A 13,266-nucleotide genomic window follows, 5' to 3' on the forward strand; every position below is an offset into this window, starting at 1 on the left:
ATATTCTCCCATTTAGATACAAAAAGCTAATAGGTTGTTGGACAGTAGCCTGTAATTGCCCAAGAGCCATTTCAGAAAAGGTTCGAATTCTTAAAAAAAAAAAAAAAAAAGCATGTTACTACCAATTATTTTATTTTATTTTTTATTTATTTATTTATTTTTGGGTCCGGTTGTGGGCCTTGAACTCTGGGCCTGGGTGCTGTCCCTCAGCTCTTCAGCTCAAGGCTAGTGTTCTACCACTTGAGTCACAGCGCCACTTCCGGCTTTTTCCTTTTTGCTTATGTGGTGCTGAGGAATCGAACCCAGGGCCTCAGGCATGCAAGGCAAGCACTCTACCACTAAGCCACCTTCCCAACCCCCTACTACCAATTATTTTACACCAATATACTCTTGTTAGAATTTTGGATAAATAGAAATCACTGATTAGAAATGGTAATTCAGTCTTATAGGACAATGTGGATAAACTAGTGAAGTTGGTATAATACAATCTCTCCATAAAGACACTACTGACAGAGACACTGCTCTAGCACACACTTTTCTATTAAGATAGAATTATCAAAACAGTCTTGAAGCTTTGTAAGCAATTATTTGTGAATTTTTCCACTATAATTAAACACATATGCCTAAACATTGTTTCAAAAAATGGCAAAAGTGTTTAAATATCAATAGAGATAACTTTGTAAAGGTGCCAGCAAGTTATGCAGCAAGAAAAGCCAAAAGATTAGAGCAAAAGCACATTTTTTTTTACTGTTTGCTATCTACATAAACATTGCAGAACAGTCTTAAGAGATTGAAAACCCATGCACAAAAGTTTCCCAAAGGTAGGGCTGGGAAGGTGGCTCAGTGGTAGAGCACTTGCCTTGCATGCTCGAGGCCCTGGGTTCGATTCCTCAGCACCACATAAGCAAAAAATAAAAGGCCGGAAGTGGTGCTGTGGCTCAAGTGGTAGAGTGCTTAGCCTTGAGCTGAAGAGCTGAGGGACAGTGCCCAGGCCCAGAGTTCAGGCCCCATGACCGGACCCAAAAAAAAAAAGTTTCCCTAAGGTAGAAAAAACAAAAACAAAAAAGAAACTAACAATCTGACTAACAATCTGACTATGTTATTCAAGTCCAACATTAAGTCAGACTACAAAAGGTAAAGAAAAAAAGCAAGAATCATTTCTTGGTAATATGAGATATTAGGTTGATGTAAGGCTCTAAATTATTACTTGGATTTGAAGAAAAAAATTAGTTTTTTTTTCAAATGCAAACTACATTGTCTGATCTGATCAGTGTCTAACTAAAAGCAATTGTTTATGCTCATTTAAATGGAGCCTACTTGTTAGGAGAATGCATCTTGTATGCAAATGAAGATAAATGCTTTCACAGGCATTTATGAATTCATTCTATTACATGAGTAACAATGGACATTGTTAGATTTCTAATTTACCTTGACAAATATGTATTGAGCTAATGCAGTCCTGTGATACGCCTACAGAGAAATTACCTATCAAGGACAGAGAGTAAAGCTTGAGAGTAAAGTGTAGCAATGAATACAAATATGCAAGATTGGATTAAGTTCTGGCTTGAGTCATAGAAGAGAATAAATGAGCTTGGAGAATATTGTTTAAAATGTTAATGGGTTATACAATACATGTTCTATACTAGTAAATTGTAAATCCAATATTGAGCCTGCAAGGATTAATGACACACATTTTGAATTGTTTGTGCAAAATAATTAAAGCCAGATGAATAAATGAAGTGATCAAAGAATATATTAAAAGAGTGGTCATGGACAGAAACATTGAATAGAGGTTCCCACATTTATGAGCAGAAAGAAGACAAGGCAGCGACTGAATAAAGAATGACCAGGAGAAGGCTGGAATTAGTTGATACATGGGTGTAAGAAGCAGAGACCCACAATACTTAATGTTGCAAGGAAAAGCACGTATAGTATTTCGGTGGTTTAAAGAATGGCATGTCTTATCAGAAAACTATCAAGTCACTGACACAATCAGCAATAATGTAGAAGTGGTAGCGAGTGAAGATATGTGTATATTTTTTTAATTATTATTTTTATCAAATCAAGACTTGGTGTGGAACCAAAGTTGGAACAGCTAGGCCCAGTAGCTCATTCCTGTAATCCTAATTACCTGAGAGACAGAGATTAAATTATGGTTTCAAGCCATTTTAGGTAAAATTTAATGAGATTCTTTCAAAGAACAAACTAGGCATGGTAATGACAATGAAAAGGGAAAATATAAGGTGATTAAGAACATAATTATAATAGCAACAATCATAACAACAACAACAATAATAATACCCAAAGGCTTGGAGCTGGAAGAATAGCTTTGAGCAATTACGTGTGGTCAGACTGGAAAGAAGGGCTTAGGACTCAGATGGTTGGGGAATTGAAGAAGAACCAATAAAAACTGAGCCAAGAGGAACCAGGGTGAGGTTGCCAGATGTTAGAACAGTCTCTATCTCTGAAATTTCCAGCTGAGATGATGTGAGAATTAGAATTGTGAGCTTTGAATTCAAAGAATAAATAAGGATAAAAGAAACTTTATAAGAAAAGCAGATTTGGGATTTGTTTAGCCAAGAAAAAGTAAAACCACATTAAGCTGACTGAAATTTGAGTGCAATTCACCATTTAATGCAAAATACGTATTTCATTGCTGCCATATTGTATAATGACTTTTACAGACATGTGAGTCTATTTCTTAAATTAGAAGAGAGAGTAGCAGGTTTCTTGGAGTAGTAGGAAAACTGAGAGGGAATTTTATTACCGTAGTAAGAGCTATGTGAAATTCTGTTATTCACAACAACGAAGTTAAGCTAGAAGACCTGATATCTATGGGAAAAAAATTAAACAAAGAAATATAGTATTAGCTACTTGCTTAGGCAGAAAGCTAAGGTTTTATTACATTTTTTATTGGTTCTCAGATTTTAGGATGAATCATCACTACCTCCTAGACTTATTAACCATAAAATGCTGTGTCTCACCTCTAACATTCCTGGGTGGGGCCTAGAAATAGAGTATTTCTTACAGGTTTTAATGGTACTGATTTTGCTGATCTGAGAACACCACTTTGAGAAGCAGTGCATTAAACAACAACAACAACAAGATGATTAATCTTTGCATATTTTGTAAATCTCTGTGACCAAAAGTATTTTTATTTAACTTCAGATAAAGTAATTTGACAATTAGAATTGACAATTGTGGATATATTAAACTTGCCAAATTAATATTGCCTAACAATATACCTATATTTGAGTTCAATTCATTTCCAAATGTTATACAGAACCTGTTATCTATCATTATCTTCAACAATATCCTTAGAAAATGGATCCCAAGTGTTGATCAAGAAGTCACAAAATTTCCTTTGCTTCAAAAATATCATTCCTGGGGCTGGGAAGGTGGCTCAGAGCATTTGCCTTGCATGCATAAGGCCCTGGGTTTGATTCCTCAGCACCACATAAGCAAAAAGAAAAAAGCCAGAAGGGGTGCTGTGGCTCAAGTGGTACAGCGCTAGCCTTGAGCTGAAGAGCTGAGGGACAGTGCCCACACCCAGAATTCAGTCCCCACGACTGGACCCCCCCTCCAAAAAAATCTTTCCTGTCCTCAATTCAGCTCACATTATATATGTATAATATGATCTGAGTATAATATCATATATAATAAAATAAAAATATAATATTCCTATATTTTACTTAAGTATCAGGAACTCTTCCAGCTGTTTAACATTGGCAAACTCATTTCTCACAACAAATACATAATTTATTTCATTAGCTTCATTTACACATGTGAAAACAGTCACCAAAAGGTTTAAATAGCTTTCTTAATTCCAGACAAAAGGACATATCAGAGACATTTTGCTCTCCACACAAAGGTCCTAACTTACTACCTATATTGGAACACAATCTTTGAAGTGTAGTTTGACTCACCTGTTCCAAGAAACAGGACATGGTATCTACCATCGGCAGCACTGACTCTGTCCACAGCTATCTTTGTGTACTTGTAGTCGGTGCCTATACGAACTATTAAAGGCCTTCTGTGGATGGGGTAGATGGAGTTGTACATGAGAGGATGGTTCCGGATGAAAGTCACAACATCATCTGGAAATTCTTTGGTGGTTCGCATATTGGGCGTAAATGCTCCTCCTGGACACTAAAAAATATATTTTGAGGAAGTAAATTAATATAATAGTTCACTTTAATAATTATTGAAAGCCTTCTTCTCAAAACAGAAGCTCCAATTGCTTTAGGTATATTTACTATCCACTGAAGAGAAAATAAACATCTTGTCCCTCTGCATGCCATCTGTAGAAAATTAATATGAAATCCTACTCCTTCAGGGAGTTAGATAATTGATGGAAGCAAAGTCTACTTATCTTATCCAATTTGTTTTCAGAGGAGCTAATGCTTTTGCATGTGATATAAATTTCCCCTTTTCTCTATAACTTTTTTTTGATGTCATTGGAAAATAAAAACTTGTGGACACAATATAATGTTGCCATTTGTTAAACTTTATTAGATGGTGACTTATTAAACTAAATCAAAATTATATTGTACAAGGGTTTTTTGTTATTATTTTTATTCCATCTGTTTTACCTTCCTTAGAGTGATCTCAGAAGTTGGTTCTTCCATTGAATGTATTAAACGAGACCTGAAAATCTTCACTAGAAAAGACTCCAGTCATGTCTGTTAAATTTAGAATAGAACTTCAACAATCTACATTGGCCTATATGCCTGAGGCTTTCATCTCATGATAGTTCGTAATGGTCATGAATTTCAACTTTATTTCCCTTCCTGCTTCTTGGCACCTGCTGCTGCTCATTTAGCTTCATCCTCCAGCACACCTCCAGTATCTTATGATGCCTCATTCAGTTCTTAGTTTACAAGTTAGTTCTTTAAGGTGATGATAATATAAAAATAGCTCCTCCTATTTATCTTAATTTTCTGTTGCTTTAGTCTGCTGTTTTCCTTCACAGCCCTTTATTGAACAATAGATTACATACAAATTTCTAGTGTCTTCATTGTACATTTCTCCTTCTATCATGTTAGTATGTTAGTATGTCTACTCTGGAAGGCAGTTTGGAGGTTGCTCAAATAAATAAACATAGAACTTCCCTATTGCACAGCAGTACCAATCTTGGACATCTACCCAGAACATTGCAAGTCAGGATAGAATAAAGACATGTGTTCATTACTGCACTATTCACAGTAATGAAGTTATGGAATCAGTCCAGATGCCCCCCAAGAGATGAGTGGATCAATAAAATGCAACACACATGTGCTATGGAATGGTACACATCCATTAGAAAGAATTTAAGTACGTCATTTACAGGGAAACTGATGGACCTAAAACAAATCATGCTGCCGGGAGCTGGTGGCTCACACCTATAATCCTAGCTACTCAAGAGGCTGAGATCTGAGGATCATAGTTCAAAGCCAGCCCTGGCAGGAAAAGCCATGAGATTCTTTTTTTAAAAAAATATTATTCAATATATTTATTTATTTATTTTTATGTAACAACATAGTTCTTTTTATTTTTATTTATTTATTTTTATTGTGAGAATACCGTACAGAGGAGTTGCAATTACACGGGCAAGATAACGAGTACATTTCTTATCAAGCATTGTTGCCTCCTCTTTGTTTCCCCTTCCCATCCCTTCCCAAACTCCTTTCCTCCCCCCCCCAAGCCTCCCCCCTCCCACCAAAGTTGTGAAGTTTGTTTTTAGACATAACGACTTGTACATCTCACTGTTGCAATGGGTCCACCTGTATCCCTATTTAAACGATTTGTTTTTTCCCTTCCCCTCCACAAATTATACCAACATCAAATACAGTGAAAGCATGGGTTATACCGTGTGGGAGGGACATACAAAGCAACATAGAAATCATCTTATAAATATGTTAGAAACAACTGCATGAAAGGAAAAAAAATTTAATTCTTATCTTGGGGTTCATTCTCTTAACATCAACTTATCTGGCCTTTTCTGCTTGACTCAGAAATATACTAGTTATTGTAAATAAGAGAAACCATGGGACCTATGTTTCTTTGGGCCTGGCTTACTTCACTTAATATAATTTTTTCCAAGTCTTTCCATTTCCTAACAAATGGGGCAATGTCATTCTTTCTGATAGAGGCTGGCATAAGAACAGACCCCAAGACCATTGGAATAGAATTGAAAACCCAGAAATGAATCTAAAGACATATAACCATCCAATCTTCGATAAGGGAGCTAAAAAATTGAATGGAAGAAAGACAGCCTCTTCAGTAAATGGTGTTGGCAAAATCGATTAACTACTTGTAGAAAACTATCACCCTGCACCAGAATCAACTCCACGTGGATCAAAGACCTCCATGTCAAAGCAGAAACTCTGAAAACATTACAGGATGGAATAGGAGAAACCCTAGGTCTCCTTGGCACAGGCCAAAATTTTCTTAATAGAGACCCAGAAACACAACAAATCAAAGAAAGGTTGGCCAAATAGATTGCATGAAATTGCAGAGCTTCTGCATGGCAAAGGGCATAGCTAGCAAGATCAATAGAAAGCTCACGGATTGGGAGAAGATCTTCACTAGCCATACAACAGACAAGGGTCTCATATCTAAAATATACCTGGAACTCAAAAAATTAAATTCCCCAAAAAAAATCTTCAAAGAAACAACTGCCCAATAAATAAGTGGGCTAAAGACTTAAAGAGAAACTTCTCTGAAGAGAAAAGAAGGATGGCCAATAGACACATGAAGAAATGCTCAATCTCCTTAGCCATAAAAGAAATGCAAATTAAAACAACATTGAGATACCACCTCACCCCATTAGAATCTAGGCTATAATCAAGAACTCTAATAACAACAGATGCTGGAGGGGATGTGGACAGAAGGGAACCTTACTACATTTTTGGTGTGAGTGTAAACTTGTTCAAACAATTTGGAAAGCAGTATGGAGGTTCCTCAAAAGACTACACATAGAGCTCCCTTATGACCCAGCAATCCTACTTTTGGGCATTTACCCAAATGATCACAAACAAGACCATACTAAAGCTACCAGCACAACTATGTTTATTGCAGCATTTTTTTTTACTATAGCTAAGATATTGAACCAACCCAGATGCCCCTCAGTAGATCAATGGATCAAGAAAATGTGGTATATATGAACAATGGAATCTATGCCTCCATGAGATTTTTATCTCCAATAAGCCACCAGAAAACCAGACGTGGTGCTGTGGTTCAAGTGTTAGAGCACTAGCCTTGAGCTGAAGAGCTGATGGACAGCACCCAGGTCCAAAGTTCAAGCCCTATGACTAACCAAAAAAAAAATCATGCTAAGGTAAGCCAAGCTAGAGGGACAAATGGCACACATTTTCTCTCATATTTGGAAGCTAGATCTAAAAATGTAACTGAAAATGATGACCTATACAGTACTCTAGGGCTTCACACATAAATAGTCAAACTAAAAGATACCCATGGGGAACTCAGAGGTGTAACTCCTCTGAATATTCAAAATACTATTTATCAAAATAAATTCCAAGAAATTGAAACACAGAGTTTGTTGTTATTGGTGGTGGTGTTGGTGGTGGTGGTGGTGTTTGTCTTTGCTTTTGGTTTTTTCTTTTGCCTTTTGCAGTGGGGGGGGGGGCAAAAGAGAGGGCAGAAAGGGAGGGAGAGAGGATGAACAAAAGCAATCATGGTTCCATTATGTGGAAAATAAACCATGTAACATGTGTACAGGGATGGGAGGGGGAAGCTGGGGGAATGGGAAAGAAGGGTGGCATTGTCCACAAAAAGAAGCATACTCATTAACTGAATTATGAAATGGTAACCCTTGTGTACAACATCTTAATAATAACAATTAAATTATATTGTTTTTAAGGGTGTTAGGCTCTGGTTCAGAGCCTTAAGACCAAGGGACAGTAAATAATAATATAACCTTAAAAATGGACTGTTTGGCCTCGTTGGACATTATGTTGAAAATGAACTATACAACTTGTGGGCAGGGATAGAAGGGAAAAATGGGGAATGACGAGGGAAGAGATGATATTGGCCAAAAAGAAATGTACCCTTTACCTGACTCATGTAACTGCACCTCCTCTTTACATCACCCTAATAATAACAATAAAACATTTTTAATGGATTGCTAACTGAGTGTTCAGCTACTTGGGAAGCAGAGGTAGGAGAATTCTGGTGTTTGGAGAGCCTGGGAAAAGTTAGTCCAAAATATTATCTGAAAATCAAACTAAAAGCAGAAGGGCTGTGGGCATGTCTAAAGTGTTTCAGTGCAAGGCACTGAGTTCAGCCCCACTAGTGAGGAGAGAGAGAGAGAGAGAGAGAGAGAGAGAGAGAGAGAGAGAGAGAGAGAGAGAGAGAGAGAGAGAGAGAGAGAGAGAGAGAGAGAGGGGGGGGGGAGAGAGAGAGAGAGAGAGAGAGAGAGAGAGAGAGAGAGAGAGAGAGAGAGAGAGAGAGAGAGAGAGAGAGAGAGAGAGAGAGAGGAAAAAATGACTTAGTCAAAAAAAAGAAAAAAAAAACTGGACAGCTTCACTGTTCTGAAAAGGAGGCTGAGAAGGGCTGCTGAAGCAATGTTTCTATCCATGGGATATCTGAAGCCAAACTTCAGGTTAGACTGCGAAAACTGCTGAAGCTCACCACTCAAACTCACTCAACGGGAACAAAGTATTAAGTCATAGAACCATATTGTTAAGTATAGTATTTTAACATGTTCAAACATGAAATAATAATGTTGACCCACTCTATTAAATAGTAACATACCTGCCACCTGAACACAAACTATCTTAAAAACACACACTATTCTTAGTTTTTACTTATTCTCAAGAAAGAGGTTCAAGGTCTAAAGGAAGATTACAAAGAAAGCTTCCTGGCCAATAGCAGTGGGTACAGTATCAATGTGAACAGTAGGATATGATGTGACTGAGAGATTGGAAAGTTATGCTGGGTCCACGGGTGACAATGGACACGTATTATGTGCTGATTGTTCCTGTAAGATTGTGCTGCCAGATTCAATCATAAGATAAAAATGTGGTATTTTGCATGGAATCAGCCAAATCTTCAATGTTGATTCAGTTTTAAAAGATAAACAGTTATAGGAGTCATCAATATAAGGCAACCTCTAGGTTGAAGCCATCTGATTGCTATCCAGAATTCTGTGTGCCTTTGGGTCAATGTTGCCAGACAGATTCACAATTGTATGCACACCTCCACAGATTATTAATACAGTCTCACTCATTTAGACTGCATAGTCATATATGCTATTTTCAGAACAACTTGGCCAATTTAGCATTACTCAAAAGTTTTACAGGATAAAAAATATCCAGTTTGTTTTTGGAGAAATTGCTTAAGGAGCAATGGCATGAGTTCCCAAAGGAGAGATAATGAGACTAGCCATAAAACAAGCCTTCCACTTGTTCTTTCATTATTTGGAACTCATGTGCTCTGATTTGCAAGAAAAAGCATTGCATTTAAATATAGTTGTTTATAAACTGCCCACAATAGAGCCCAAAATGAGGACAAGAATTTAATTTGAGGTTGCTCTAAACTGGAGGATATATTCCATACTTCAGAGAAACATGGAATCATCATGGGTATTTTCTATTCTCATTCTTCATGCAAAGTGGAAAAAGGGAGACGCATTGCTCATTGGATGAAGACATGGAAAGAACAATGCATGGGCAATGTAACAAGTTGCAGACAGTCATAAACCACCACTAATTATGACTTGCTAAGTTGACACAGATCCTCAAGTATGTGCAAGCTCTTGAATTTTTCAGTTCTTGAAAGGTCAAAAGTTAGCCTACATGGTGAGGTGAGTTTTATAATTTCTAGTTGGTACAGTTAGTGCTTATTTTCTGTCTTTTCTTAAAAAGGAACTGAAATCCAGATAAAATAGTAAGGTTGCTTACCACCATAGTTAATTAGGTAAGTAAGCAATATACATCAAATCAGTGATGTTACATTCATTCAATCCATCTTTGAGACTTTCTTAACATACTGAATTTCCTTGGAAACAAGTGTCTCCTAAAAAGAGCTTATTTCCAAATTTACAGAATTATCTCTTTTTTCTTCCAGTTGTGGGCTTGAATTTAGGGTCTGGCTGCCTTGCCTGAGCCTCTTTTGTGCTCAAAGCTAACACTCTACCACGTGAGTCACAGCTCCTCTTCTGGTTAATTGGAGATGAGTCTCATGGGGACTTTTCTGCCCAGGATGGCTTAGCACTGTGATCCTCAGATCTCAGCCTTCTTAGTAGCTAGGATTATAGCCATGAGCCACTGAATCCCAACTAATTATCCTTTTATAATAACTACTTCTACTGATGCATTACATCAACTTTAAAGATAAAGTGTATATAGAATGGTACAATGTAAGCTAAAAAAAAAATCGATTACCCTTTTCTGACTATCTGTAATGGTGAGATCACTCAGGCTTACACTCCTAAATACAAATAAGATCAGATCATTTTTCCTTTATCTTGTGATATAGTAAAGTATATGTATTGAACCCATAAGATCAAATAACATACCTACACTGCCATACAAAAATGTGATTTCCACTAAATAATCTGCTGTCTCATTTTTTTAAAAATTGTCATAAAATTAATTTTGGTTAGATATTTTCTAGTGTTCAATTTCTTTTTAATGTGCCAGTAATGGGGTTCCTTCTCACATCCATTATACAAGCTTTCAAAGCTAATACAGTAACATACTAAAATGCATGTTCCTTCTTTTTTTATTTTGTTTAATTTTGTTAAGATGTTGTACGGAGGGGTTACAGTTACATGAGTAAAGCAATGAGTACATTACTTGTCCATCATTGTTACCTTCCTTGTTGCTGTCCCACTATCCCTTCCCTCTCCCACCTTCCACACTCCTCTCCCCTTTCCTCCCCCTGGCAGCCTAAGTTGTAAAGTTCATTTCCAATGTACTGTCCTGTGGGTATCATTGTTGCAATGGGTCATCCTGTGTCTTGCTTCAGTGTTTTGTTATTCTCCTTCCCCTCCCTAGAGGGGATTAGACATATGTATGTACAAGATGCAAAGTATCAGAATTGCGTACAGTGACAACAGGGGATATGCCATAGGGGAAAGAACATACAAAAGAAACAACAACAACAACAACAAAATAAAATCACATGATACATTTAAAACAACAACAATAAAGACAGACCTCTTGTGTCCATATCTTGGGGTTCATTTCACTTAGCATAATCTTATATGGTCATTTGTTCATGGTTTTTGAGCTTTTCAGCTCATCTGGTAAGATTATCCTATATGTATACTAACTATTGCAAATAAGGGAAACCATGGAACCTAAATTTCTTTGGGACTGGCTTACTTCACTTAACATGATTTTTTCTAAGTCTTTCCATTTCCTCCATAAGGGGCAGTGTTGTTCTTTCTGTTGGAAGCATAGAATTCATATGTATATATATATGTATATATATATATATATATATATATATATGTGTGTATATATATATACATATATATATACATTTTCTTGATCCACTAATCTAAGGAGGGACATCTGGGTTGGTTCCATATCTTACCTACAGTGAATAATGCTGCGATAAACATAGTTGTGCTGGTAGCATTAGTATGGCCTTGTTTGTGATTGTTTGGGTAAATGCCCAAAAGTGGGATTGCTGGGCCATAGGGGAGCTCTGTGTGTAGTCTTTTGAGGAACCTCCATACTGCTTTCCAGAGTGGCTGAACAAGTTTACACTCTAGTTGATTTTCTATGTGTAGGACATCTTTAAGTATCTTTTGTAGGGCTGGTTTGGTGGAGATATATTGTTTCAGTTTTTCTTGCCATGCTTTCTCTTATTTACAATATTTAGTATATGTCTACGACAAGCAGAAAAGGTTAAAAGCTATGTACATATGAACATATAAGATGATGCTAAGTGAAAGATAGGGACACAAGCATTTTTTTCCTTTATTGCTATTATTTTTAATATATTTTAATGTAGTATGTGATTTTTTGTTTCTTTGGTATATTATTCCCCTAGAGTATAACACCTGTTTACACTGTATTTGCTTAAATAAGGATACAGGTTGACCCATTGTAACAATGAGATGTACTAGACACTACCTAGAAAATGAACTTTACAACTTTGGCAGTGGGTGGGGGGCAGGAGGAGTTGGGGAAGTGGGGAGGGAAGGGATGGTAGGGGAAAACAAAGGAGGAGGTAACAATGCTCTATAGGAAATGTACTCATTATCTTACTCATGTAACCGTAACCCCTCTGTATAGTAATTTTACAATAAAAAAACATACAAAAATGAAAAAAAAGTTTATGCACCCACCAACAATGCAGTAGGGTTCTCTTCTGTCCACATCCCCTCCAACATCTGTCATTATTAGACTTTTTGATTATAGTCAATCTAAGTGGGGTGAGGTAGAATCTCAATGTTGTTTTGATTTACATTTCTTTTATGGCTAGAGAAATTGAGCATTTCTTCATGTGTCTACTGGCCATTCTTATTTACTCTTCAGAGAAGTCTCTAAGTCTTTAGCCTACTTATTAATTGGGCAGTTGTTTCTTTGAGGATTTGTTGTTGGAGGATTTAGTTTTTTGAGTTCTAAGTATATTTTAGATATGAGGCCCTTGTCTGTTGTGTAGCTAGTGAAGATCTTCTCCCAGTCTGTGGGCTTTCTATTGATCTTGCTAGCTATGTCCTTTGCCATACAGAAGCTCTGCAGTTTTGCATGTCCCTTCTTTGAACGCTTTTTATTCACAAAGCATTTTGACATAGAGGGCATAAGTATGAGTTGTATAAATACATCAGTAAGATAGACTTTATTCAAAGCAAAATAAAACCAGCATAATTTGTTTTTTGTTTTTTGTTTTTTTGGGTCCGGTCGTGGGGCCTGAACTCTTGGCCTGGGTGCTGTCCTTCAGCTCTTCAGCTCAAGGCTAGCACTCTACCACTTGAGCCACAGCGCCACTTCCGGCTTTTTTTTTCCTGCTTATGTGGTGCTGAGGAATCGAATCCAGGGCGTTAAGCATGCAAGGCGAGCGCTCTACCACTGAGCCAACTTCCCAGCCCAAAACCAGCATAATTTGGGACAATGAACTTGGTTCAAGTTCATTGTCCAAGTTCATTCATGAACTTGGTTCATGAATAATTGTCAATAATCAATATAGATAGATAGAAAAATAGATAGATAGATAGATATTAATGAACTTAGGAAAGTACAGAAGTCTTGAAAGTACTTGAGTCTGCCCAGGCCACTGAAAAAGTTTCAAGATAGGAAAATAAAGGTT

The 13,266-nt window shown here is 36.9% G+C and overlaps 1 protein-coding gene across 1 annotated transcript in view; it reads right to left on the bottom strand.

Moving 5' to 3' along the window:
• The window catches only part of Sema3c (semaphorin 3C), a 145,087-nt gene that overhangs the window by 35,436 nt on the left and 96,385 nt on the right, over positions 1–13,266 (bottom strand). The window contains exon 12 of the mRNA XM_069996353.1: positions 3,927–4,149. Within this exon, the coding sequence (XP_069852454.1) occupies positions 3,927–4,149 (223 nt within the window). The remainder of the gene's footprint in view (positions 1–3,926; positions 4,150–13,266) is intronic.

The sequence above is a fragment of the Dipodomys merriami genome, unplaced genomic scaffold, assembly GCF_024711535.1.
Source record: "Dipodomys merriami isolate MVZ:Mamm:240054 unplaced genomic scaffold, mDipMer1.0.p SCAF_5, whole genome shotgun sequence".
In the NCBI taxonomy this organism is placed as follows: domain Eukaryota; kingdom Metazoa; phylum Chordata; class Mammalia; order Rodentia; family Heteromyidae; genus Dipodomys; species Dipodomys merriami.